Source organism: Chionomys nivalis, chromosome 2 (assembly GCF_950005125.1).
Source record: "Chionomys nivalis chromosome 2, mChiNiv1.1, whole genome shotgun sequence".
NCBI classification, from domain to species: Eukaryota; Metazoa; Chordata; class Mammalia; order Rodentia; family Cricetidae; genus Chionomys; species Chionomys nivalis.
Window position 1 is genome coordinate 82,864,395 of NC_080087.1, and position 24,413 is coordinate 82,888,807.

The 24,413-nt window shown below is 50.9% G+C and overlaps 1 protein-coding gene across 3 annotated transcripts; it reads left to right on the forward strand.

Annotated features, from left to right (window-relative positions):
* The first annotated feature begins 324 nt into the window (after positions 1-324).
* Positions 325-24,303, forward strand: Map4k1 (mitogen-activated protein kinase kinase kinase kinase 1). Of its 3 annotated transcripts, none has more exons than XM_057758583.1 (32): positions 325-829; positions 991-1,048; positions 1,165-1,255; positions 1,889-1,953; positions 4,908-4,963; positions 5,052-5,099; positions 5,239-5,281; positions 5,370-5,442; positions 6,199-6,330; positions 7,752-7,814; positions 7,913-7,994; positions 8,811-8,927; positions 9,138-9,216; positions 10,552-10,610; positions 10,694-10,737; positions 10,820-10,864; positions 13,310-13,352; positions 14,046-14,208; positions 14,286-14,368; positions 16,655-16,678; positions 17,512-17,596; positions 19,576-19,652; positions 19,738-19,798; positions 21,033-21,141; positions 21,223-21,281; positions 21,441-21,544; positions 22,077-22,251; positions 22,784-22,846; positions 22,923-23,012; positions 23,097-23,167; positions 23,488-23,543; positions 24,162-24,303. In XM_057758583.1, exons 1-32 carry the CDS (start codon positions 731-733, stop codon positions 24,229-24,231), a joined length of 2,487 nt encoding a protein of 828 aa, XP_057614566.1. In that variant the 5' UTR covers positions 325-730; the 3' UTR covers positions 24,232-24,303. The 3 variants fall into 3 exon arrangements, with proteins under 3 accessions (XP_057614566.1, XP_057614576.1, XP_057614583.1); XM_057758593.1 differs by having other exon boundaries at positions 22,080-22,251; XM_057758600.1 differs by lacking the exon at positions 22,923-23,012.
* Positions 24,304-24,413: the final 110 nt, after the last annotated feature.

Here is a 24,413-nt window from a genome sequence, read left to right on the forward strand (position 1 = left end):
GTCCTTGGTCTGTGATGTCACCCTATTCGCTGGGGAGGCGAATGGCTCATGCACCTGGCGCGATTGCCGTGGCACTCTGGAGTCTCCGGGCCCCGGATAGTGGCTACCCAACAAGCGCCCCGTGTTTAACATAGATTCCTTACACTTTAGGCGCGGTGCGCAGGCATGTCCCATGTGGGCAGGAGCCCTGAGTTGCATTCACCTTGGTATACCCGGGAATCCAGACATGTGCACCTCGCGGACACCTTGCAGGCGTACTGGAGCTGTCACTTAAGTGACGTGTGTGTGCCGCGAGTAAACAGGCCTACGCGCTACTTAGCCAGCTTGTGCAGACGTACAACCTCTTGACTCCAATTCTTCAAGTACCTAGCAGAGGTTCTACTGTAACTTGTGACTCCTCCCAGAACAGGAGAGAGTTGGGGAAAGGATGCTGGGTCAGCCTCAGGTTGCAATTAAGATCTTTTGCATTTTATTTACATAGTACCCTTCTGGGGGTAAAGGGGAGTCCCACGAGTCCCTAGGCAATCAGGCTCTTAGAACCCTGGGGACAGGGGTGGAGCCCTCTGCACAGCCTTGCAGCTGGGGCAGGAAGCGAGAGTGGGGAGGGGGAAGGCCACAGCCCGCAGAGTCAAGGCGGGCCCAGGACTTGTGGAGACAGAGGGTAATACTAAAGCTCGAGCCCTGAGGCCCTGCTGGCCCCTGGGCACCGGCCCAGCCGCGGCCTCCAGGGATGGCCCTTGTAGATGCCGACATCTTTACTAAGGACCCCCGGGAACACTATGATCTATTGCAGCGACTAGGTGGTGGAACCTATGGAGAAGTCTTCAAGGTGAGAAAGCCCTTCTGCCTCCTTCATTGTCAAACCTAGGATAGTTGGGGTGAGGCCGACAAACGGCAGGACAAGAGGAAGCCAGGCCTTGAGTTTGGCTCAGAGATGCTGAGGGTGGCCAGCTATGGAGCCTGCCTGATGGCCAACTTCCCCTTTACAAGGCTCGTGACAAGGTGTCTAAGGACCTGGTGGCTTTGAAGATGGTGAAGATGGAGCCTGGTGAGAGAGTCCCCAGAAACTCCTTTTCCACCCCTACCTACCCTTACCTCTTAGGACAGGGATCATGTCCATAAGGCACTGTTCATAGCCACTCTTCTCTCCTGCTCTCCTCACAGATGACGATGTGTCCACCCTTCAGAAGGAGATTCTCATGTTGAAAACTTGCCGGCATGCCAACATCGTGGCTTACCACGGCAGTTACCTCTGGTGATGTCTTAGCCCATCCCCCAGCCCCAGCCCCAGCCTCTCATTTCTGATCAAGCATCCTTAACCAGGTCCTCAGTCCGAACCTACCATTTGTGACCCAGATAACCTAACTTGACCTCCGACCTGAGGATCCCCACTTTTAACTGGGGCATCCCAGCCTGATTCCCATCTGAAATTCCACCTTTTCTTACTGAGTACTCCTTAATCTAGGGACTAATCAAATATCAGTCTGCTCCCTGCATCGCCCATTTCACCCTGCTTCCTTAATACAATCCCCAAATTCTTTGGCCCCTAAGATCATGTCTCAGTTGCCCTGCTGATGACATCAATTCCTCAGACCTTGCACTCTGGGCCTCTTTATCCTGTCTACCTCTCCGTGAGCTCTCTGCCCTGTCCCCTAAGTCAGCCTGGGATGGCACAGGGGTGCCTAGGATTGGAACCCAAAGACCTAAGTTCTGGTCACATTGCTCCAGCATGTGCATTTCCTGGCCCATCCTCAAACCTCCTTTCTTGTGGGAAGGACCGAACAGGACACTCTGGTGGGCAGGGGAAGTAAGATAGCCTCAAGCTCCTCCCCCAGCCTCTTCTAGAGGTCACCATCGTTGTTATCCCTGCTCTCTTGACCCCCTGTAGGCTGCAGAAGCTCTGGATCTGCATGGAATTCTGTGGGGCTGGTTCTCTCCAGGACATCTACCAAGGTTAGAGGAAGGACAAAGGGACCCAGGCCCCCCCTCAACCTCCAATCCACCCTTCTGGTCCCTTTGAGCTTGTATTCTGGGTAGCGCCTTTGTGGTCCACACTTCATGTCCACCATGAGTCCCTCCCCTGGGCCCAGCTGGATGATGGTGGGAACCCTGTGATGGCCCAGCCCTCTAGCACTATGGGTCCTGCCTTTCTTTCCCCAGGCAATAATCCCCTCTGCTTCCATATCTTTTTCTTTGTTTTGGTTTCTATATTTTCTTGCCAAAACATTCTTGGGTTAGGGCATTTCTGCATTTTCTTTCTTTTCTTCTTTTATTTCAGCATTTGTTATTATTGTTATTGTTATTATTTTGGAAATGGGAGTCTCACTATGTAGTCCTGTCTTGCCTAGAACTCACTCTGTAGACCAGGCTGGCCTCCAATTTACAGAGCTCTGCCTACTTCTGCCTCCCTGGTGCTGAGATTCAAGGCATGTGCTGCCTGACCTGTTTCTATATTTTCTTTCTTTCTTTCTTTTTTCTTTTCTTTTCTTTTTTTTTTTTTTTTTTTGGAGCCTGTCCTGGAACTAGCTCTTGTAGACCAGGCTGGTCTCCAACTCACAGAGATCCATCCGCCTGCCTCTGCCTCCTGAGTACTGGGATTAAAGACGTGCGCCACCACCGCCCAGCCTGTTTCTACATTTTCTTTTTTCTTTTTTTTTTCTTTCTTGTTTTTTTTGAGACAGGGTTTCTTTGTGTAACAGTTCTGGCTATCCTGGATCTCACTTTGAAGACCAGGCTGGCCTCAGACTCACTGAGATCCATCTGCCTCTGTCTCCCAAGTGCCGGGATTAAAGGTTTGCGCCGCCACCACCACCCAGCGTGTTTCTACATTTTCTATCTCAGATTAATTACTCAGATTTTTGGGCAGTCAGTCAATGAATTTCTAGATCTAGCCTGCAGCTTGACGCTCAGGGAACTTTGACAGCAGGAGTTGGATAGGCCTTTCACCCTCTCTCTTCTCTCTTCCTCTCTCTTACACACACACACACACACACACTTACTTTTTTGCCATAGTGTGTTTTGAACCCAGAGTCCTATGTTTGCTAGACAGCACTCTGAGTTATATGCCCAACCCTCTTTTCTTTTAAATTAATTTATCTGTTCTTTGAGAATTTTATATATGTATACAATATGTTTTTGTCACACCTTCAGCTTCTAGACATTCTCCCAACACTCTTTTTTTCTTATTATTTTGAGACAGAATCTCAGTGAGTTGCCCAGGTTGGTCTTAAACTTGCAATCTCAGTACCTCAGCCTCTTGAGTAGCTAGGACTACTGGTCTGTGCAACCAGGCCCTACACCTCAGCCCTCTCTAAAGTTCTGGTGCTCACATTCTGTCTCATTGTCTCTCTAACTCTCTCTAGCCCACCTGAAATGTCCAAAAAGGGGAAACTTTATTAAAGGTCCTCAGACATCAAACTCAGTGGTAGAATACTTGCCTGGCAGGATGGATCAAGGTCCCAGGTTTTATCTGGGCAACCCAGAATCTCTCCCAGAATGGGAAACTGCAGCCCATAGACAGGAGTGACTCACCCAGCCTTTATGTGGGACCTGCTTTCTGCCGCCACCCTCTGTCATCTTTCTTTCCATGTCTCTTCCCCAGTCCTGCTTGTCTCCCTTGTCTCCTTGCACTTGGTGCCCTGTTCATCTCTCTCTGCTCTGACCCCGGGCTCTGTCTCTGCATCACTGCCTTTATTCATGTTGCCTGCCCTCACATCACTCCTTCCTAGACTCCTAGGATACCACTGTCCTCGTGGGGAAGGCTGCTCGCCCACATCACCCTGGCCGTTGCCCTCTGTCCCCTGCCCTTGTTCTTCTTTTCACATCCCTGCTCCTGCTTCTTAGGGTAGCCTTGTGGACCAGCATGAGTAAGATGTCATAGCCCTTCCCACACACATTTCCTGTTGTTGTTTCTGGTTCTGTTTTTTCTTGCTAATTATTAGCATATTAACATCTTATATTATATATTTTTTCTTAATCTTATTTATTATTATTTATTAGTTTTTGAAATAACAGACAAGAGCTCCAGCACTGAGCTATTCCTCCAGCTGTAATTACCATCCTATATTTTATTTCTCTTGGCGTGTTCTCTCCACGAAAGTAGGGATTTTATCTTTTGTGTGTGTTTGTGTGTGCATGTGCTAATAATGGAACCCAGGGACTTTCACATGCTAGGCAAGGACTTTATTGCTGAGCCATGCCTCCAGCCCCTCACTGGGGGATTCTAGGCAGGGGCTCTACCACTGAGTCACACACCCTCAACCTTTTGGGATGATTATCTTGCTTGTAACAGAGTAGGACTGTTGTGATTATTGCCGAATGACTGTCCTGTCTTCCTCTGGACTAGAACATGCAGCTGTAGTCCAGAGGAAGACTGTCTCTCTCCCCCTCCACATGCACATGTTCTTGGTTGTTTGGGAAACAGGTCTCTCTATGTAACCCTGATTGGTGTTGATTTTTGTTTTGTTTTTGTTGTTGTGATTTGGTTTTTTGAGACAGTGTTTCTCTGTGTAACATTCCAGGCTGTCCTAGAACTTGCTCTGTAGATCAGGCTGGCCTCGAACTCACAGAGATCTGCTTGCCTCTACCTCCTGAGTTCTGGGGTTAAAGGCTTGTGCTGCCACTACTCAGCTAGTGTCGATATTTGTATATATCCCAGGCTAACCTCAAACTCAGGGCAATCCTCCTGCCTCAGCCTTCCAAGTAATAGAATTACAGTCAATAGTAACCATGCTTGGCTCATCATCTTCCAGTCAGCCACAACCCTTCACCTCCCCTTTCCAGTTGTCCCATCTAAGGTCCCCTTCTCTTTGTGCATCTTGTCTGATGGCATGGGTGGAGGAAGGCTAGGGAACCCAGAGAGCCAGGGGTCCTGGCTCCTCCCCCAACAACCTGGATGACTTTTGCAGTGACTGGCTCTCTCTCCGAGCTCCAGATCAGCTATGTGTGCCGGGAAGTGCTCCAGGTGAGAAGGGGCCGGGGGCTCCCAAGGTGAGCAGGGCCCTGCACAGGCAAAAGGGGCTCACCAGTCTATTGTTCCCATCTCTCCCCAGGGTCTGGCCTACCTGCACTCACAGAAGAAGATACACCGAGACATCAAGGTAGACTGGGGACCAGGGTGCCACTGAGGGTGGGTCATGGGTGCACCCAGGTCTCGTGGTAGTTTTGAGCTTTAGTGTGGAGTCACAGGTGTGGGAAGGGTGTTCTCTGACAGCTTCTGATCCCTCCTCTGGTCCCCAGGGAGCCAACATCCTCATCAATGACTCCGGGGAGGTCAAGCTGGGTGAGTGGACTCCAGGGGTACACAGGGAGCTGATGGAGGTTGGGGAGGGAATGGGCTAGATACATACTATTTCTATCTCTGCCTCCAGCTGATTTTGGCATCTCAGCCCAGATTGGGGCAACCTTGGCCCGACGCCTCTCTTTCATTGGGACACCATACTGGTGAGGGGTGCTGGGTCAACAGCTGGGGTGGGAACAGTGGCATTTCCCATTTTGGCTCCCTAGGACGTCCTTGGCTCTGCCCTCTCCTACTAAACACCCTTCCCCTCTCTTAGACTACCTTTTGAGTTTTCTATTTATCTGTGTCTCTTTCTGGCCCTTTCTGCCTGTTTCTCTTAGCATTTAGGATTTCAGTGGTGTGGGTTGTTGGGTGTGTGTGTGTTTGGGTTGTTGGGTGTGTGTGTTGTTTGTTGCCACAAGTTCTCCTCTAGCTCAGGCTGGCCTTGAACTCCTGATTCTCCAGGCTCCAGTTCTGACAGTTTTAGGATTACAGGCATGCACCACCACCACACTCAGCTTGGCTTGGTTTTTTTACCTAGATCCCTATCTCTCTCCAAGTCTGTCTACTTCTGTGTTTTCTCAGCCTGTGGCTCTCTCCGTCTCTGTTTCTGTCTCTCCAGATTGTAGATCTCCTTGATTTTAATTTGTCTTATGGACTGCAGCTAGGTTTCGATACCATCACTTTATCACCAGGCCATACTCCTAGCTTCCCTCTCTCCTTCTGTAGCCCAGGCTGTCCTCGCACTCGCGACAGCTTTCCTGCTTTAGCCTCCAGGGTACTAGCAGACCCCAAGCGCCCCCACACTCCCCTTTTCCTCCTCCTTTGGCCACTTTGTCTTGGTGTCCCTGTCCCCTGACTCCCCTACCTCTCTCCTGTCCCTGGGCCACTCCTTGCTCTCTGAGGATCTCTGCCTGCAGGATGGCGCCAGAGGTGGCAGCTGTGGCCCTGAAGGGTGGATACAATGAACTGTGTGACATCTGGTCTCTGGGCATCACGGCCATCGAACTAGCTGAGCTTCAGCCACCTCTCTTTGACGTGCACCCTCTCAGGTAAAGGCTGGGGTGGTGGGTGCCCTTGGGCAACAGACCATGCTGAGGCCTGACCCTGCAACTACCCTTCAACCTGTGTCCTCACCTCAGACTGGATGCCTCTAGGGAGACCCCTGTAGCTCCCTGAGCACAGAAACCTTTTCTCAGATTTCCACAACAAGACCTCCAGTTCAGTGATCCCCACCTTTTTGTGGGAGCAGGGTGTTTAGAGACATTGTTGCTCGTGTAGCCCTGGATGGCCTCCAATTTTCTATGTAGCTGAGGATAGCCTACATTCCAGATCCTCTTGCCCCAGCCTTTCACAGTTCTGTGAATGTCTATCATCTTTTATTTATTTGTTGTTGAGACAGGTACTCCCTATGTAGCCCAGGCTGGCCTTGGATTCTGATACTCCTGCCTTAGCCTCCCAGCTGCTGGCACTACAGGTATGGCCTTCCCTGCCCAGCTAATAGACATCCCCACCTGGAGACTCATTCTGGATGGGCTGAAGCTTCCAATTTTCTAAAACCCCATAAACAATTTCTCTTAGAAGTGACTTCACAGCCAGGTGTGGCCACCCTGTGATGCCAGCACTCAGGCAGCTGAGGCAGGAGGTCATGAGTTTGAGGCTAGCCTGAGCTATGTAACAAAATCGTATCTAAAATCACCAGTAAAAAAAAGGGTATGGCCATTGAAATTAAAGCCAGAACTGTATTTCCTTCTTGTGTGTATGCACATGTCTGTAAGCATGTGTGTGGAGGCCAGAGGACAGCTTCTGCCTTGTTCTTCAGGCACCGCCCACTCTTTGGTTTGTCCTGACAAGGTCTTTTATGGGCCTGGTGCTGGAAGATTCGGCTAGCCTGGCCTCAGCCACAGAGCTCCACCTGTCTACCTCTCCGCACTGGGGTTACACGATCACCATCACACCCAGTTTGTTTACACACATCTGGAGGTCAAAGGGCAATTTACAGGCATCCATTTGCTACTTCTGCTCTGTGTGTCCTGGAACTTGAACTCAGGTCATCAGGCTTGGCAGCAAGAGCTTTCAGTTTTTCAAAATGTTTTAAAATTTTTAATTTTTGTGTATTTGAGTGTGTGTGTGTGTGTGTGTGTGTGTGCGCGCGCACATGTGCACTCTCCTGTGGGTGTGCAGAGGCCAGAGAAGGGTGTCGGGTGTCCTGCTCTGTCTGATCTTGGAGCTAGACTGGTGGACCGCAAGCACCAGGGACCCTCCTGTCTCACACACACACACTGGAGACACAGGCATGCACTACTTCTTACAGAGGACCTGGGGATTTGAACTCAGATCCTGAGACTTGCATAACAAGTGCTCTTACCATCTGAGTCACCTCCCCTGTTTTATTTCCATCTGGGAACTTCTGAAGCCATGAGATCTGTCTCGTCCCATGGATCTGAACCCCTGTTCTTCCCTACGGCTCTAGGGTTCTCTTCCTAATGACAAAGAGTGGCTACCAGCCTCCTCGGCTAAAAGAAAAAGGCAAATGGTAAGGGAAGTCAGCTGAGGGAGGGCAGAGGAGGAGTAGATGGGGTGAGGAGAAAAGCTCTGAGTCCCTCATCCCAGATCTGCCTTCTTCCTCCCAAGGTCGTCGGCCTTCCACAACTTTGTCAAAGTCACCCTCACTAAGAACCCCAAGAAACGCCCTGGTGCTGCCAAGATGCTCAGTGTAAGCCAGCTTCCCTCAAGGACCCCCCATCTCCTCCTCAGCCCAGGACTATCCAAGTCTCCCATGGCTCACAAGAGCACATGGAGCCCTGGTGGCCCCTTCAAAAACCCCATCCCTCAGCATTTCCCAGTACTCTCCCCACAGAACCCTTCAAACTGTTCTGGAGGAGCCTGCAGTCTCAGCACTAAGTAGGAGGATCAGAAATTCAAGGCCATCTTTGGTTACCTAGAGAGTTTGAAGCTAGCTTGGGTTACATGAGATCCTGTCTCAAAAAATAAAACTCAAACCAAATTAATACCTAGATATTTCTTTTCTGTTTGGTTGTTGTTGTTGTTGTGTGTGTGTGTGTGTGTGCCTTTTTCTTTTGTTTTCATTTATTTGTTTTGTTATGGTCTCATGTAGCCCAGGATAGCCTCAAATTTGCTATACAACCAAGACTGACTTTGGACTCCTGGTCCTCCAGCCTCCACCTCCCAAGGGCTGGGCTTACAGCCATAGCCACCATGTCTGGCTTTACCCCAGATCTCTCCAAGTTTTCCTGAGTTGCTGGAATATGCCAAGTCCAGACTTGTGCCTGAGAGTCTTCACCAAGCCTGGTCACTTCTAGGATACCCTGGAATTCCCCTCTCCCCTTCTCGGAACCCTAAATTCTTCTAACCTTTTAAGACTTCTCAGCATCTCTGGTCCCCTGAGGCTCCTAGCTTCCCTTTCCTTCTTCCTCAGTGGGTACCTCCCTCCGAGCAATCTCTTACAGCTGGCCCATGTCCCCACCTTCCCCTGCCATGCCAGCCCTCTGACCCCTGTCTCCTCTCACAGCATCAGCTGGTGTGCCAGCCAGGGTTGAACAGAGGCTTGATCTTGGATCTTCTTGACAAAATGAAGAATCCTGGGAAGGGGCCGCCTATTTGTGAGACTGATGATGAGGAGCCTGAGGTGAGGGCCTTGGTAGATGCGGCCGTGGGGACCTGAGGGCCTTTGCAGGGGTTGCCCCTCCCGCTGGGGAGCCCTCTGGAAGCCTGTAGGAGAAGGAAGATGGCACGAGGAAGGGAAGCCTGGCAGGGCTGGATACAAACGTTTAAAGAGAGAGGGTGGCGGCAGAGCGCCAGAAGCCTTGGGCCCTGACACAGTTACCTTTCTGTCCAGCCACCCCCTGCCATCCCTCGGCGGATCAGATCTACACACCGGGCCAGCTCACTGGGGGTCCCAGACACAGACTGCTGTCGTGAGTAGAACACCCTACAATTTGGGGCCACTGAGCCCACTCGCTGACCATTAGGGGCTCAAATTCCAAGACGCTTTTGGCCCTGTAACCTTCAAACTGACACAGAGTCCCCTCCCCTCAGTCCCATGAGACCTCCCAGCTCTGACCCCAAAGATACGTTGAGAATTATGTAAAGGCATGGTAGTGCACTTCTCAAATCCCAGCCCTCAGGACGATCCCTGTGAGTTCAAGCTGCCTGGTCTATGTGGTGAGTTCCAGGCTGGGGCTACACAATGGGACCTTATCTCAAAACAAAACAATGACAAGAAAAAAGAATCAAAAAAAAAAAAAAAAGAAAGAAAGAAAAGAGCCAGAACAAAACAAAAAATACCCAAAGATCAAAAACAAAACATGAAGGGGCTGGAGAGATGGCTCAGTGGTTAAGAGCATTGCCTGCTCTTCCAAAGGTCCTGAGTTCAATTCCCGGCAATCACATGGTGGTTCACAATCATCTGTAATGAGGTCTGGTGCCCTCTTCTGACCTGCAGACATACACACAGACAGAATATTATATATGTAATAAATAAAATATTTCGAGACCAGCCTGGTCTACAAGAGCTAGTTCCAGGACAGGCTCCAAAACCACAGAGAAACCCTGTCTCGAAAAACCAAAAACAAACAAACAAACAAAAAAAAACAAAAAACATGAAACAAAACAAAAAACAAAAACAAAGGTTAAATAGGCTGGGGCTGTATCTTAATTGGTAGAGTACTTGCCTTACACCCAGGAGGTCCTGGGTCCAGCTCCAGCATTGACTAAACTTGGTATGATGAAATTTAGCTGTGCTTCCTTGGGAAGTGGAGGCAGGAGGATAAGAACCTCCTGGACATACTTGAATGTGTAATGAGTTAGAGGCCAGGACTGCATGAGATCTTGTCTTAAAAATAAGTAGGGGGGCCGGTGAGATGGCTCAGTGGGTGGAGGTGCTTGTGGCTAAGCCTGATGACCCGAACCCACATGTGGAAGGATAGAACCAACTTCTGCAAGCTGTCCTCTGATGCGCCTGCCTCTTGCTCTCACAAAACAAATACATGCAATTTTTCATAAATTAAAAGCAACCTGTCAGAACCCCTAATACCTAAGTCTGAAAACTAACATGCTGCACCTGCTTTGAACCCCTCGAGCCCTCTGATGCCATTCTTGGACCCCCAAGTAAGACCCCTGTATCAAGGGCCCCTCCCACAAGGAACGGTAACCACCCCTAAAGTCCTGGCTCCAGGCCTCCCCACCCTGATTCTTTCTCAGCCCATCTCCCTGCCCCACCCCCACTTACTTGTCTCACTCTCACTTCTCAGGGCGGCACATGGAGTTCCAGAGGCTCAGAGGAGTGGAAGCCAGACCTCCAGCTGACACTGTGAGACCCTCTATGCTCACCCCAGCTGCGCCCCTCTTCCCCCTTCTGCCCTGGGCCACACTGACTCTTTCCTGGTCCCACAGGTTTGCTTACAGGCCCCTGGAGACTGCCGGAGCAGCAGCCCCAGGTCCACCACCCCTCCCCTGGGCTGGAGGGGGGGCGGTGGGTTAAGTGGGAGCCACCTGCAGCTCATGCCTGTCATTCTTCAGGAGCCAGCTGTCAGAGTCTGATGACGATTATGATGACGTGGACATGTAAGGCCCCATGGCTGGAGCTCTGATGACCTCAGCGCAGCTCTTACCTTCCCTCCTCCTCTCCAATCCCTGGCCCCCAAGCCCACTGGACCCTCTGCCTTCACCTTTGACCCCTAGATCTCCCATTCCTTCTTCCCCAAACTCTCACTTCCTACTGCAGATTGACCTTAAACTTTCTTATATACAAGCTCTCTGTCACTGAGCCACACCCCAGACCTACACTGTGGTATTATTGGGTCTTGAGAAAGGTTGTTTCCTAATTTTCTGAGATATCGCCACACTGACATCCAAGGGGGCTGTACCAGCTTGCATTCCCACCAGCAATGCAGAAGTGTTCCCTTTTCCCCACAACCTCTCCAGCATAAGTTGTCATCAGTGTTTTTGATCTTGGCCATTCTTCCAGGTGTAAGATGGAATCTCAGGTTGTTTTGATTTGCTTTTCTCTGATGACTAAGGATTTCCTTAAGTGTCTTTCAGCCATTTTAGATTCCTCTGTTGAGACTTCTCTGTTTAGGTCTGTACTCCATTTTTTTTTTATTGGATTATGTGATCTTTTGGTGTCCAAATTCTTGAGTTCTTTGTATATTTTGGAGATCAGACCTCTGTCTGATGTGGGGTTAGTGAAGATCTTTTCCCATTCTGTAGGCTGTCGGTTTTTTTTGTTGACCATGTCCTTTGCTTTACAGAAGCTTTTCAGTTTCAGGAGGTCCCATTTATTAATTGTTTCTCTCAGTGTCTGTGCTGCTGGGGTTATATTTAGGAAGTGCCAATGCGTTCGAGTGTACTTCCCACTTTCTCGTCTATAAGGTTCAGTGTGGCTTTATGTTGAGGGCTTTGATCCATTTGGACTTGAAATATTTTTGGTTTTGGTTTTGTTTCTGAGATAGGGTTTCTCTATGTAGCCCTAGCTTTCCTGGAATTCACTCTGTAGACCAGGCTGACTTAGAATGTACAGAGATCCACCTGCCTCTGCCTCCTGAGTGCTGGGATTAAAGTTGTCCACCACCACCCAGCCTTAAAACATATTTTTAAAATTTGTTCTATGCGTATCAGTGTTTTGCCTGTTTGGACACATATACTGTTGATGCCCATGATGCCATTGGGTCCCCGGAACTGGAGTTTAAGGCTGTTGTGAGCTGCTTTTGTGGGAGCTGGGAACCAGACCCAGGTTCTCTGAAAGAATAACAAATGCTCTTAACCACTGACCTGTCTCCCCAGCCCCTCATTTTAATTTTTTTGTTTTTGTTTTGTTTTGCTTTTTGTTTTTCAAGACAGGATTTCTCTGTAGCTTTGGAGCCTGCCCTGGAACTAGCTCTGCCTCCTAAGTGCTGGGATTAAAGGTGTGTGCCACCACCGCCCAACTTTGTTTTAATTTTTAATTAAATAAAATTTATTTTTTTGAATCTTGTAAGTGGTGGCATATACCTTTAATGCCAGCACTCAGGAGGCAGAGGCAGGCCAATTCTGAGTTTGAGGCTAGCCTAGTCTACATAGTGAGTTCCAGAACAGCCAGGGTTACACAGAGAAACCTGTCTCAAGAAAAAAAAACAGAAAACAAATTGAGACAGAATCTTACTATGTATCCCCAGCTACATCTTTAGAATAGGCTGGCCTCAAACTCATAGATTAAAGGCATGCCGAACTTCTTCTTCTACTTTCGTATTTGATACAGAGTAACATTAGGTTGCCCAGGCTGGAACTAAATCCATTCTGTAGCCCAGGCAATCCTACTGCCTCAGCTTTCTAAGGAACTGGTATTACCTGCCCAACCAGGCCCGCTCCTTCTACCTTCTACAACTTTGTATCTAATCCCCAGCTAGCTTTGGCCCTGAGCTGCCCTCAGGCCTGGGCCTGACCCTCCTGTAGCTCGTCCACCTCAGACTTGGCATCCCGCAGCCTACCCGCCTACCTACCAACTTAAGCTTGGACCCTACTCTTCTCCCCCATCTCTTGTCATTGTCTCAGCCAGCCTCAGTCTGTAGCCCAAGCTGGTCTTGAACTCTCAAGCCTCCTGCCTCTACTTTCTGTGTAGGTGGGATTACAGGCTTGTGACCGGAGATCCAACCTCAAAGTAAATCTTGACCCACGGAAATTTCCCACATCAGGCCTCGCCCTGCACCCCAGCAGTCATGTTGAGCCCCCATATTCTCCCTGCTCTGGCTAGGGGACAGTCTCGAACCTTCTCCCCGTTCATTCCCCACCTTCTGTGCACTGGCATGCGGGGCAGGGGGCGGTGAGGAATAGAGCCAGACCTCATGTCTTCTTGTGGACCACGTAACAGCCCATGCTACTGCTGATGTGGCCATGACTGTCAGCCATGGAGTCCTTGGCTTCAGTCACTCCTGGTTAGCCCTGCTCCACCATCCCTCTGTCCCAGGCCACCAGCTTGAAACACCCCATCTTGTCCTTCGCACCCATAGTGCTTTTTCTATCTTTGTGTTCCAGCCCTGCCCCAGCAGAGGACGTGCCTCCTCCACTGCCCCCGAAGGTAAGGCCCTGGGGATCCTGAGGTCAAGTCTTGCACTTTCAATGTCTACAGTTTGGCTGGGTGTGATAGTGCAACGCCTTTAATCCCAGTACTTGAGAGGCAGAGACAGGCAGATCTCTGTGAGTTCAAGCCAGCCTGGTCTACAGAGTAAGTTCCAGAACAGTCAGGACTACACAGAGAAACCCTGTCTCAAAACACAACACAGCAAAACAAAGCAAAATATTTCAAGTGTGAAGGCAGAGATGTCTGAACATTGCAGAAAGTTTAAGCCTTTGGGGTACAAGATGGATGTGTAGAAACACAGCTGGAGCTGGGTGTGGTGCTGCACTGGGGTGGAGGCAGGAAGATCAAGAGGTCAAGATCATCCTTAGGTATGTAGCAAGTTCAAGACCAGCCTGGGCTACACAGTGATATAGTGAGACAATGTCTCAAAACAAAAATCTGTTTGTTTAAAGCAAGGCTGGCTGGCTGGGAGTCTGGAGTGATGGGTCCTGTGGGATCTGTCAAGTAGCTGACCTAGTGCCCAGCATTAACCCTTTGTGTTCTGGCGTATCTGACATCCCTTCCCATGAGGACAAGTTGGGATGTCACAGGGCATGCATAGCTTTGGCTGACTCTTGGTCCTGGGGCGCGAGGTGTATTTCTTCTGGGACCTCTCACATATCTACTTCCTCCACACTTCTGTCTCCACAGCCCAAGTTCCGGTCTCCATCTGATGACGGTTCTGGAGGGGTAGGAGACGACGGACAACTGAGCCCAGGGGTTCTGGTCCGGTGTGCCAGTGGGCCTCCTCCACGCACTCCCCGTCCCGGGCCTCCCCCAGCCACTCGCAACCCCCATCTTACAGCCCACTCAGGTACCAGGCCCTCCCTGGGGAGGAAGATAGGTAGGGTTGGAAGTCTCTCGGCCTGATCTTGCTTAAACCCCTATCAGATCCTTCACTTTGGAACCCACCTGCTCCAGAGCCGGGCCAGCCCCCACTCCTACCCCCTAAGAAGGAAAAGATGAGGAGAAAGGTGAGAGCTAGTTACAGGCTCGGGATGAGCTGGGGCGGCCCAGTGGGAGATGGTCCTTCCTCTTTGTCAAACACTGACTATAGGATGTGTGTCTGTGCCTGTGGGTGGGTGGATGCATGGGCCTGTGGGTGGATGCACAAATGTGTGGGTGGACACTCAGGCATGTGGGTGGATGCTCAGGCATGTGGGTGGATGCTCAGGCATGTGGGTGGATGCACAAATGTGTGGGTGGACACTCAGGCATGTGGGTGGATGCTCAGGCATGTGGGCGGACGCTCAGGCATGTGGGCGGACACTCAGGCATGTGGGCGGACGCTCAGGCATGTGGGTGGACGCTCAGGCATGTGGGTGGATGCTCCGGCATGTGGGTGGATGCACAGATGTGTGGGTGGACGCACAGGTGTATGGGCATAGTTTTCTGTCTTGCCAGACAGCTTCCAAATAACCACATAGATACTTATTATTAATTATAAATGCTCAGTCGATAACTTAGGTTTGTTACTAACTAGCTCTTACAACTTAAATTAACTCATATTTCTTATTGACATTTTACCACATGGCTTGGTACCTTTCTTCAACATGGCCTGTTCATTTTATCATCTTGCTTCTCCTCAAGTCAGCTGGCGACTCTGCCCTTCTTCATCCCAGAGCTCTCTCCCTGTCTGCAAGTACCACCTAACCTCTTTCTGCCTAGCTTTTGGCATTTTAGCTCTTTATTAAACCAATGAGAACAACTCATCTTCACAGTGTACAAAAAGACTATTCCACAACACAGGCACGGGGGTGGATGCTCAGGCACGTGGGTACAAGTGTGGATGCACACATGGAAGCCAGAGGACATCAGGTGACCTGCTCTGTCAATCACCATCTTATTTCTTTAAGACAATCTCTCACTAAAGTTGGATGTAGGCTGGTGGCAGCAAGTCTCAGGGATCTGCCTGTCTCTAGGAGGAGCGTAGCTATGCCCAGCTTTTTAAACTTTTATTCTTCTCTAATATATTAATTACATTCCGGCTGCCTCCACTCCTCCCAGTTTTTCCCCCACCTCCTCTTGGCCCCAGATCAACTCCTTTTCTGTTTCCCTTAAAAAAGAAAGAAAGAAAAGAGACAAAGAGCCGGCCTCCCAGGGATAGCCACCAAACATTGTATCCACCAAACATTGTATCCACCAAACATAGTATCCACCAAACATAGTATCCACTAAACAATGTATCCAGCAAACATGTATCTGCCTAACAGGATACAATAAGACTAGGCAAAAACCCTCATCTCAAGGCTGCACAAGGCAACCCAGTAGGAGGAAATGTGTCCCAAGCATAGGCAAAAGAGTCAGAGACACCTCCACAAGAACACTAAGCTACATAGCCATAGGTATATGCAGAGGATCTCACTCAGACGCATACAGGATTTGCGATTGTCGCTTCAGTTTCTGTGAGTCCTGCTTATTGATTCTGTGGGCTGTGTTCTCATGGTATCCTTGACTCCTTTGGCTCCTACAATCCTTCCTCCCCCTCTTTTTCAAGGTTCCCCTGGCTCCGCCTAGTGTTTGGCTGTGGGTGCCTGCATCTGCTCCCATAGGTTGCTGGATTATGTCTCTCTACTACCAATTTCACGCTCAGCTTTTTAATGAGGGCACTGGGAATCAGAATTTACGAGTGCAGTTTAGCCTTCCCATCTCTCTGATAAAACTCCCACCCAAACCCGCTTGGGGAGGAAGGGCTTTGTTTGGTTTCCACTTCCACTTTTACAGTCCACCATCCAGAGAAGTCGGGGCAGAGCCCAAGGAGGAACACTGCTTTCTGGCTTGCTCCTCAGAGCTTGCTCAGCTTGCTTTTCTATACAACCCAGGTCACTTGCCCAAGGGTGGCACCATCAAGATGGGCTGGGCCCTCCCACATTAATCAATAATCAAAAAATGTCCCACAATTGGGTAGAAGCAATTGCTCCAGTTATGGTACCCTCTTTATAAATAACTCTAGTTTGTGTCAAGTTGATGAAAACCAAAACCAAACAGCCTGACCAGCACAAGAGAGCTTACCTAGAATTCTGCAGTTGAAGGCTGGGGCCCTAGCTCACCTTACAGAGCCTGTCTAGTTCAACAGTGAGGGACTGGGGGTGTGGCTCAGAGGAGGGCTCAGCTGCTAGCGCAAAGCCTTGCATTCTATCTCCAGGACATGCAAAGATACGAGTAAGGGGGGGGCTTCCAGGCCAAATGGGGTACATAGGAGACTCTGTTAAAAAATGGGAGGAGAGGGACCCCAGAGGTGGCTGTTTTCTGTTCCACAGATGGAGAAAGTGAAGCGCCACGAGGTAAGCAGCTTTCCCAGGGTCACCCATAAAACATTCCCCTTATCCACGGAGGATCCACTTCAAGACCCCCCCCACCACCACCATGGATGCCTCAAACTGGCTAGTACCCAATCCTGTATTTTCCACTGATATATGTACCTACAAGGGGGCTTGTTGATAGGTACAGTAAGAGGTTTACTGAAGAGTCAGGGTGTGGTGGCACACATCTTTAATACCCAGCACTGTGGAAGCAGAAGCAAGAGGGTCAGGAGTTGAGAGCCAGCCTATGCTGCATAGAGAAGCTAAGGCCAGTCTGGACTACACAAGACCCATGTAAAAATGAAGAAAAAGCTAAAACACAACATAATTTTTGTTTTGTTGTTTTTGTTTTTTTAAGACAGGGTTTCTCTATGTAGCCAGGCTGGCCTTGAATTCAGAGATATGCCTCTTCCTACAGAGTGCTGAGATCAAAGGCATGCACCACCACTGCCCAGCAAATTATTTATTTTATGTGCATTGATGTTTTCTCTGCACGTATGTCTGGGTGAGGGTATCAGATCCCCTGGAACTGGAGGTACAGACAGTTGTGAACTGCCATGTGGGTGCTGGGAATTAAACCCAAGTCCTCTAAAAGAGCAGCCAGTGTTCTTAACCACTGAGCCATCTCTGTAGCCCCAAAATGAAATTTTTATCTTTGAAATCTTTCATGTAATAGTTTTTGGACCATGCTTACACAGATGGGGGGATGGGGTGGGGAGTGTGGGGGTCTCTGAGGAAAGGCAGAATCTGAACCCTGTGCTCAACTTCCTGTCCTCTGTTCATTGCTGCTCTACCCACTGACCATGGCCATCCAGGGATGTGCCCTTCTTGTGAAATTATTCAACGGCTGCCCCCTCCAGATCCACAGCACAGCTGCCTGGACACACCCCTCTACTAAAGGTGGGCACTCTGGAGGTCCAAAAGAGCCTGGAGTAAGGGGCCAGCTGGGGATGAGGGGACCCTAAGGGGAGCACAAAGGAGCACAGGAAGAATAGTTTATTTTAATTTTACTTATGAGTGATTTTACCTGCAAGTATGCTTGTCTACCACGTGCATGCGAGTTGGCAGAGACCAGGAGAGGGCGTTGTATCATCTGGAGCTGGAGTTAGAGATAGTTGTTCACTGACACATGGGTGCCGGGAACTGGACCGCAAGAGCAACAAGTGCTCTTAACCACTGGGCCACCTCTCCAGCCCCAGGAGGGTCTTTTTTGTTATTTAGGACTTTGGTTTTTATTTTTAAGATAATGTGAGTCTTTTTAAAATATAATATTATCATTTGAGAATGTAATACAATATATTTTGATCATCTTCGCCCCCCCCCCAGATCCAATCCTGTTCTCCATTCCTTCCCAACTTACTGTCCTTTTATTAAGTCATGGAGTCTAATTTGTGCTGTCCCGTTACTCATGACTGTGAGGCTAGCCACTAGAACGTAGTTAGCCCTTAAAGAAAACTGACTCTTCCTCCCCAAGAAGCCATCAATGGGTGGATACTGTGTACATGTTTGTGCACATAAGCCCAGGTGTCCGCAGAACCCAGAATAGCATGCAAGAGCCCCTGAACCTGCAGTTGCAGGCGGTTGTGAGCCTCCAGGTATGGGTGCTGGGAACCAATCAAACTCAGGTCCTCGGGGAGCGGTAGGTGCTTAGCTCCCGAGGAAGGGTCTTAATGGAGTGATGTTGGCTAAGTCAGATCCGGTGCAGATGCCATGGTTACTGCAGATCTGGAGATCCATGAGGGGAGGTGAAAGGATGACGTCAGAGATGAACACTAGAGAAGGTGGAGTTTAGAGGCCGGAGGTATCTGAATATGACGGTCTAGAGTCAGGGGTACATGATGGGGGTATTGTTGATGGCAGACTGGGATCAGCTGGGGGGTGGTCACAGGTTTGACTGCAGCGGAAGAGGACAGTCTGGAGATGACATATGGGGGATGAGATTGGGGGAGGTCAGTATTAAATGACGTAAGAGGCTTGGAATGGAGGTGTGCACCTTTAACCACAGCACTCCTGAGGCTGGGGCAGGAGGATCATCACAGGTTTGAGGTCAGCCAGGGCTGTATGGCAAGAGCCTTCTTAAAAACAAACAGCAGAGAAGTGCAAAGCACACTGGTAACCCAGCTCTTAGGAGGTAGAGGCCGGAGGATCAGGAGTTTAAGGTCAACTTTGGTTTCATAGGGAGGTCAAGGGCCAGTGGAACTCTTGTGACCAGATCTCTTAAAACAAGAGACAGGCTTGGGAGGTGACTCAGCAGTTAAGAGCACTGGCTGCTTTTTCAGAGGACCCAGGTTCAGTTCCCAACTCCCACAGGGTAGATCATAGTCTTCTCTAACTCTAGTTCCAGGGGATCTGCCACCCTCTCTGGCCTCTGCAGGCATTGCATGCACATGGTACACAAACACACATGTAGACAAACACTCGTACACAAGTAAATAAATAAAAACAAATAAATTTTTCTTAATGAGAGACAGGTACCAGGGCTAAGCAGTCTCACTGGATAGAAAAGGCCATATTGGGGGTCCAGAGTCAAAGCCAGCCCATAGCGGTTGGAGCTGAGCACTGGGGAAGAAGGGGCAGGGCTTAGAGAGCTGCTGCTGGGGAAGCAAGTGTGCAACTGGTGTGAAAATTAGAGTTGTCCGGTCAGGGACAAAGAACTGCCAGCCACTGGCAAGTCACAGAGCGGGGACATGGAGGCTGCTTAGGGTACTGAGCAGGGTTTCAGTTCAGACTTGAGGAGAGACAAACTGGGGATGTCAGTCTGAGGGAGAATTAGTATGAAAGGGTGGGGGTTGGGTAGAGGGCCAGTTTGGGACAAAGATCTGGGAGGTTCTTCCCCCACAATGAGAGACCCCAGCAACCACTTTGTCTGGCCCACTCAGACCAGCACCTGCTCCTGGGTGCAGAGGAAGGCATTTTCATACTGAACCGGAATGATCAGGAGGCCACGCTGGAGATGGTGAGGGATGGGGACAGTGCTGGAAGGGGGGCGGAGTGGCATAGGGTTGACCGGTAATCACAGGAGTCACCCCTATTTTCTGCAGCTCTTCCCTGGCCGGACAACCTGGGTGTATTGCATCAACAACCTCCTCATGTCTCTCTCAGGTCAGCCTGTGGGCTGGGGGAGGGGCAGAGGCCAGGAGCTAAGGTTGGGGGGGGGGATAACGTGTGGATGAGTCTTCAGCTTCACTGAGCCTGATGTTTAAATCACCACTTTCCTGCTGGGTGAGCGGAAGGCACGGGGCTGCTCTCCCTGAGCCTCGCTTTTCAAATCTGTACAATCTCAGACTTTTTCATATCTCGGAAATCTCCCCCCTCAAGTTGGTTGTGAGTTCATTTTTACAATAAATTCGTCTTTAAATACCTGGGTACACTGGCCATCTCTGGGTGTAGCTGGTGCACTCTTTAATCCCAGAGCGGAAGAGACAGGGCAGGAGGTCTGAAAGGCAGGACTTACTCCCGCTTCAAGTCTGTAACGCAGACTAAAGAAGTTCCAGGACTTTTGCTGTTTGGTTTTTGGTAACAGGGCAGGTGTCTGCTTGCAAATGTGCTACCACTGAGCTGTGTGTCCAGCACTGAGCTGTGTGTCCAGCAGCATCCTCCCCCTGTGCTCTCTGAGACAGAATCCCCACTATGTATCCCAGGCTAGCCTTGAACTTGGGGTGGTTCTCTGGCCTCAGCCTCCTGAGTCCTGAGATTACAAGCAAGTGCCACCACTCCCGGCATAGGTAGGTTTTTGTTGCTGTTTGTTTGTTTTTGTTAAACTTTGACATCTGTACCAGGTGTGGTGGCACCCACCTGTAATCCCAGCACTCAGGACGGAGCCAGGAGGATGGGAGTTCAAGGCCAGTCTCTGCTACGTGGAGTGTCAGAGGCCAGCCTGGGCCACATGAGACCCTGTTTTGAGAAACAAGCACCAGCAATAAATAAATAAACCCCAGGTGCAACTTCCCAGGCTAGTTAAACTTCCCTCACCTAGTTGCTGCTGTGCTGTGCAGGCAGAGAGCCTGTCCTGCTGCTCTGTCTCCCCTCCCCCAGCAGAGCACCCACAGTGCCTGGTCACACCCCAGCACCCACAGTGCCTGGTCACACCCCCCAGCAGATCATAGGGCCTGATCACCCCCACCCCCAGCACCCACAGTGCCTGGTCACCCCCCAGCACCCACAGTACCTGGTCACCCTGGTCCCTTCAGACAGGAAGGGTGGGAATGTGTGGGAGGAAAGTGGGCTCTGAGTGCTGGGGCGTTTCAAAGACCTGGGGCTAGCCAAGAGCTGGGAGACAAGATGGTAAGGGGTCCTAAAACCGCTTCCCACTCCCCCTCCCATACACACACTGCAGGGAAGACCCCCCACCTATATTCTCATAGCATCCTGGGCCTGCTGGAGAGGAAAGAGATCCGAACAGGAAGCCCCATCGCTCACATTAGCCCTCACCGGTTACTGGCAAGGTACCAGCCCCAAAGGGCACCACTGGCTTCCCCCGCCCCTCCTGCTGTCCTTGTGGTCACTCACACTTCCTTCTTCTTCAGAAAGAACATGGTCTCCACTAAGGTGCAGGATACCAAAGGCTGCCGGGCCTGCTGTGTGGGTGAGAGGCAGGCTCAGGGGGTGCTGGGAGGGTGGGTAGGGTTGGCGCTTGGACATTATCCACTCAGTAAGGCTGAGGCAAGGTGTGCAGGACCCCAGGGAAAGATGGAGTGCTCCAGGAAGGAGGCAGACCCCGACCCATTCTTGTCTGCTTCCACAGCTGAGAGCCCTAGCTCCGGGGGCCCGTTCCTGTGTGGGGCACTGGAGACGTCTGTGGTCCTGCTCCAGTGGTACCAGCCGATGAACAAATTCCTGCTTGTCCGGGTAAGGCTGCGGGGCAAAGGTGCTGCCACCACCGCCCAGCTCAAAGGACCTGGTTTAATTCCCAGCACCCACACGGCAGCTAACAACTGTCTGTAACTAACTCCAGTTCCAGGGGATTCTACACCCTCACACAGACATACATGGAGACAAAACACCAATGCGCATAAAATAAAAATAAGTAAATCATTAAAAAAAACAACAACAAACATTTCTGATCCATAAGACCTGCACCTAGCCGGGCGATGATGGTGGCCTTTAATCCCAGCACTCGGGAGGCAGAGGCAAGAGGATTTCTGTGAGTTCGAGGCCAGCCTGGTCTACAGAGCTAGTTCTGGGACAGGCTCCAAAGCTACAGAGAAACCCTGTCTAGAGACAGACACACACAGAGAGAGAAAGAGAGAGAGAGAGAGAGAGAGAGAGAGAGAGAGAGAGAGAGAGAGAGAGAGAGAGAGAGAGAGAGAGAGAGAGAAAGCTGCACATTTTGTTTTCCCTGAGAGCCTCCCTGAATAGCCCTTCCCCTTGCGGCCCGCAGCAGGTGCTGTTCCCACTGCCCACGCCGCTGCCAGTGTTCGCGTTGCTGACAGCGCCGGGCTCCGAGCTGCCGGCCGTGTGCATCGGCGTGAGCCCCGGTCACGCGGCGAGGTCGGTGCTTTTTCACACCGTACGCTTTGGTGCCTTGTCCTGCTGGCTGGACGACTCCAGCACCGGTGAGTGAGTTGTGCCACAGAGAAGCGGAGCTGCAGAGTGGGCGGGGACTGTACGGGAGGGAGGGGCTACAAGGGAAGGATGAGCTGAGAGAGGAGGGGCTTCAAGGGATGTGGGGGGGCTACTGGAGAAGGCGTGGCTGTAGGGATGAAACAGGTGGGCTTGGACGGGGAGTGCTGCAGGATTGGAGACCTTGGGAAAAAGTTGCAGACAAAGGCAGAGCTGCAGGGACGGGGTTCAAGCTGCAGCAAAGGGGTGGGGCTGCGGGGAGAGGGCGGGGCTTCAGAAAAGAGGCTTGGTTGCGGGAGAGGACTGGACTGTGGGAAGTGGCTGGGTCGAAGGATGGGACGACAGGTTAAGGCAGCCAGGGGAGAGGCAGTTTAATCCTTGTGAAGGGGAAGATCAGAGTGGCTGGGCTAAGCCTGAGCCAATACTGAGAAAGAGATGGACTGGGGTCAGGGGGATAACAGGGTGGGCCTGTGTGGCAGGCAGGGACCTGAGGGGCGCTAGTTGAAGCCCCTGCCTCTCACACAGAGCACAAGGGACCAGTGCAGGTGACCCAAGTTAATGAAGACATGGTGATGGTGTTGATGGACGGTGAGTGCTTTCTCCCTCCCCTTCCTGGTCCTCAGCCCAGGACTGTGTTCAAATCCCTCCCCCCACTTCCTCCCAGGCTCTCTGAAGCTAGTGACCCCAGAGGGGGCCCCAGCTCCCGGGCTTCGCACCTCTGAGATTCCCATGACGGAAGCCGTGGAGGCTGTGGGTATGTGCTGGGAGGAGAGGGCCTCGGGATCAGCGGTGAGAGTTCTGTGACCTGAAGGGTCACATGCAACTGATTTCTCTCCAGCTATGGTGGGAGACCGACTCCAGGCCTTCTGGAAGCATGGAGTTCAGGTGTGGGCTCCAGGCTCGGAACAGGTAGGCCCGCCCCTTCAGTTCACACCACTGCCTTGCCCTCTCCTCAGTCTTTAAATGGGCTCACAGAAGCCCTGGGTCCCAGAACAGACACTCCCACTGGAAGCTTCAGGAGGAAAGGCACCATGCTGGCTTCCCAGGCCGCCTGTCTATCAGACAGGGCACTGTGATTCTACAAGTTAATGGTCTTGGATGCCGAGCAGTAAAGTCATTTGCTCAAAGTCACACAACTTAGCAAGTGGCTGTGGGGTTAGACTTCTCCGTAGGAAGTCATGTGTGTAGAGAGGGGACATCCTGCAGACACATCCACACTCTCTCCACAGCTGCTGCAGGAGCTGAGAGACCCCACCCTCACCTTCCGTCTGCTCGGCTCCCCCAGGTATGGCGGTGGGGAGAGGGACAGAGGAATAGGAGGGGCTGCTGGTGTGGAATGGCTGGTTCTTCCTTGGCCTAGAACAGCCTCCGGCACTGTATTACTAAGCTCCCTCCCAAGTCTCCGGCTCCACCGCGATTCTTGGCAGCCTTGGCCGACATCCTGGGTGGAAGCTCCATGCTTCTCTGAGCCCCTTTGTTTACCATTTGTGTTGGGAGTGTGAACTCCCAGGGCTCCTTTCCTGTTGTTGCTGTCAGAGTGTCCCACCATGTAGCCCCAGCTGTTCTCCATTCTCTCTTCTCTCTTGTTACACTGGAGGGAGGGCATCATTGGGAGACGATTCTCTCCTTCTACCATGTGGGTCCCAGGGACTGAACACAGGCCATTAAGTTTGATGGCAGGCACCTTTGCTTCCTGAGCCATCTCACCAGCCCTCTTCAGACTCCTCACGTAGCTGAGGACGACCTTGAACTCCAGATCTTTCGGCCTCAACCTCCTGGTTTTGGGGACCATAGGCATGTCCCACCATGCTGAGTCACTGACACAGCCCAGCATTGGAATGGCAGTTTCTGGTAACTATTTTGGGAATGAATTAGAGAATGACTTGACCTCTCTCTTCTTTAGACCTGTTGTGGTGGAGACTCGGCCCTCGGATGACCCCACCGCCCCTAGCAACCTCTACATCCAGGAATGAGCATCTGAGAGGGCATGCCATGACTAACGGACCTCTGCAGATCCCTAACAGACACACTAGTGGTCACAGCATGTCCTTATCTTACAATAAACATGACTGCAGACTGTTGCCATCTTGCTTTTCTTGGGGGGATTTTGGATGCCCAGTCCCCTCAAATTTAAATGATCCAACACAATGATTGC

Excerpts from the sequence above, each read along its gene's own strand:
- Map4k1 (XM_057758583.1), top strand. The coding sequence starts at position 731 with ATGGCCCTTGTAGATGCCGACATCTTTACTAAGGACCCCCGGGAACAC. Across the intron at positions 6,331-7,751 it reads TTTGACGTGCACCCTCTCAG|GGTTCTCTTCCTAATGACAA; the intron begins GTAAAGGCTGGG and ends CTACGGCTCTAG. Across the intron at positions 21,142-21,222 it reads CCTCACCGGTTACTGGCAAG|AAAGAACATGGTCTCCACTA; the intron begins GTACCAGCCCCA and ends CTTCTTCTTCAG.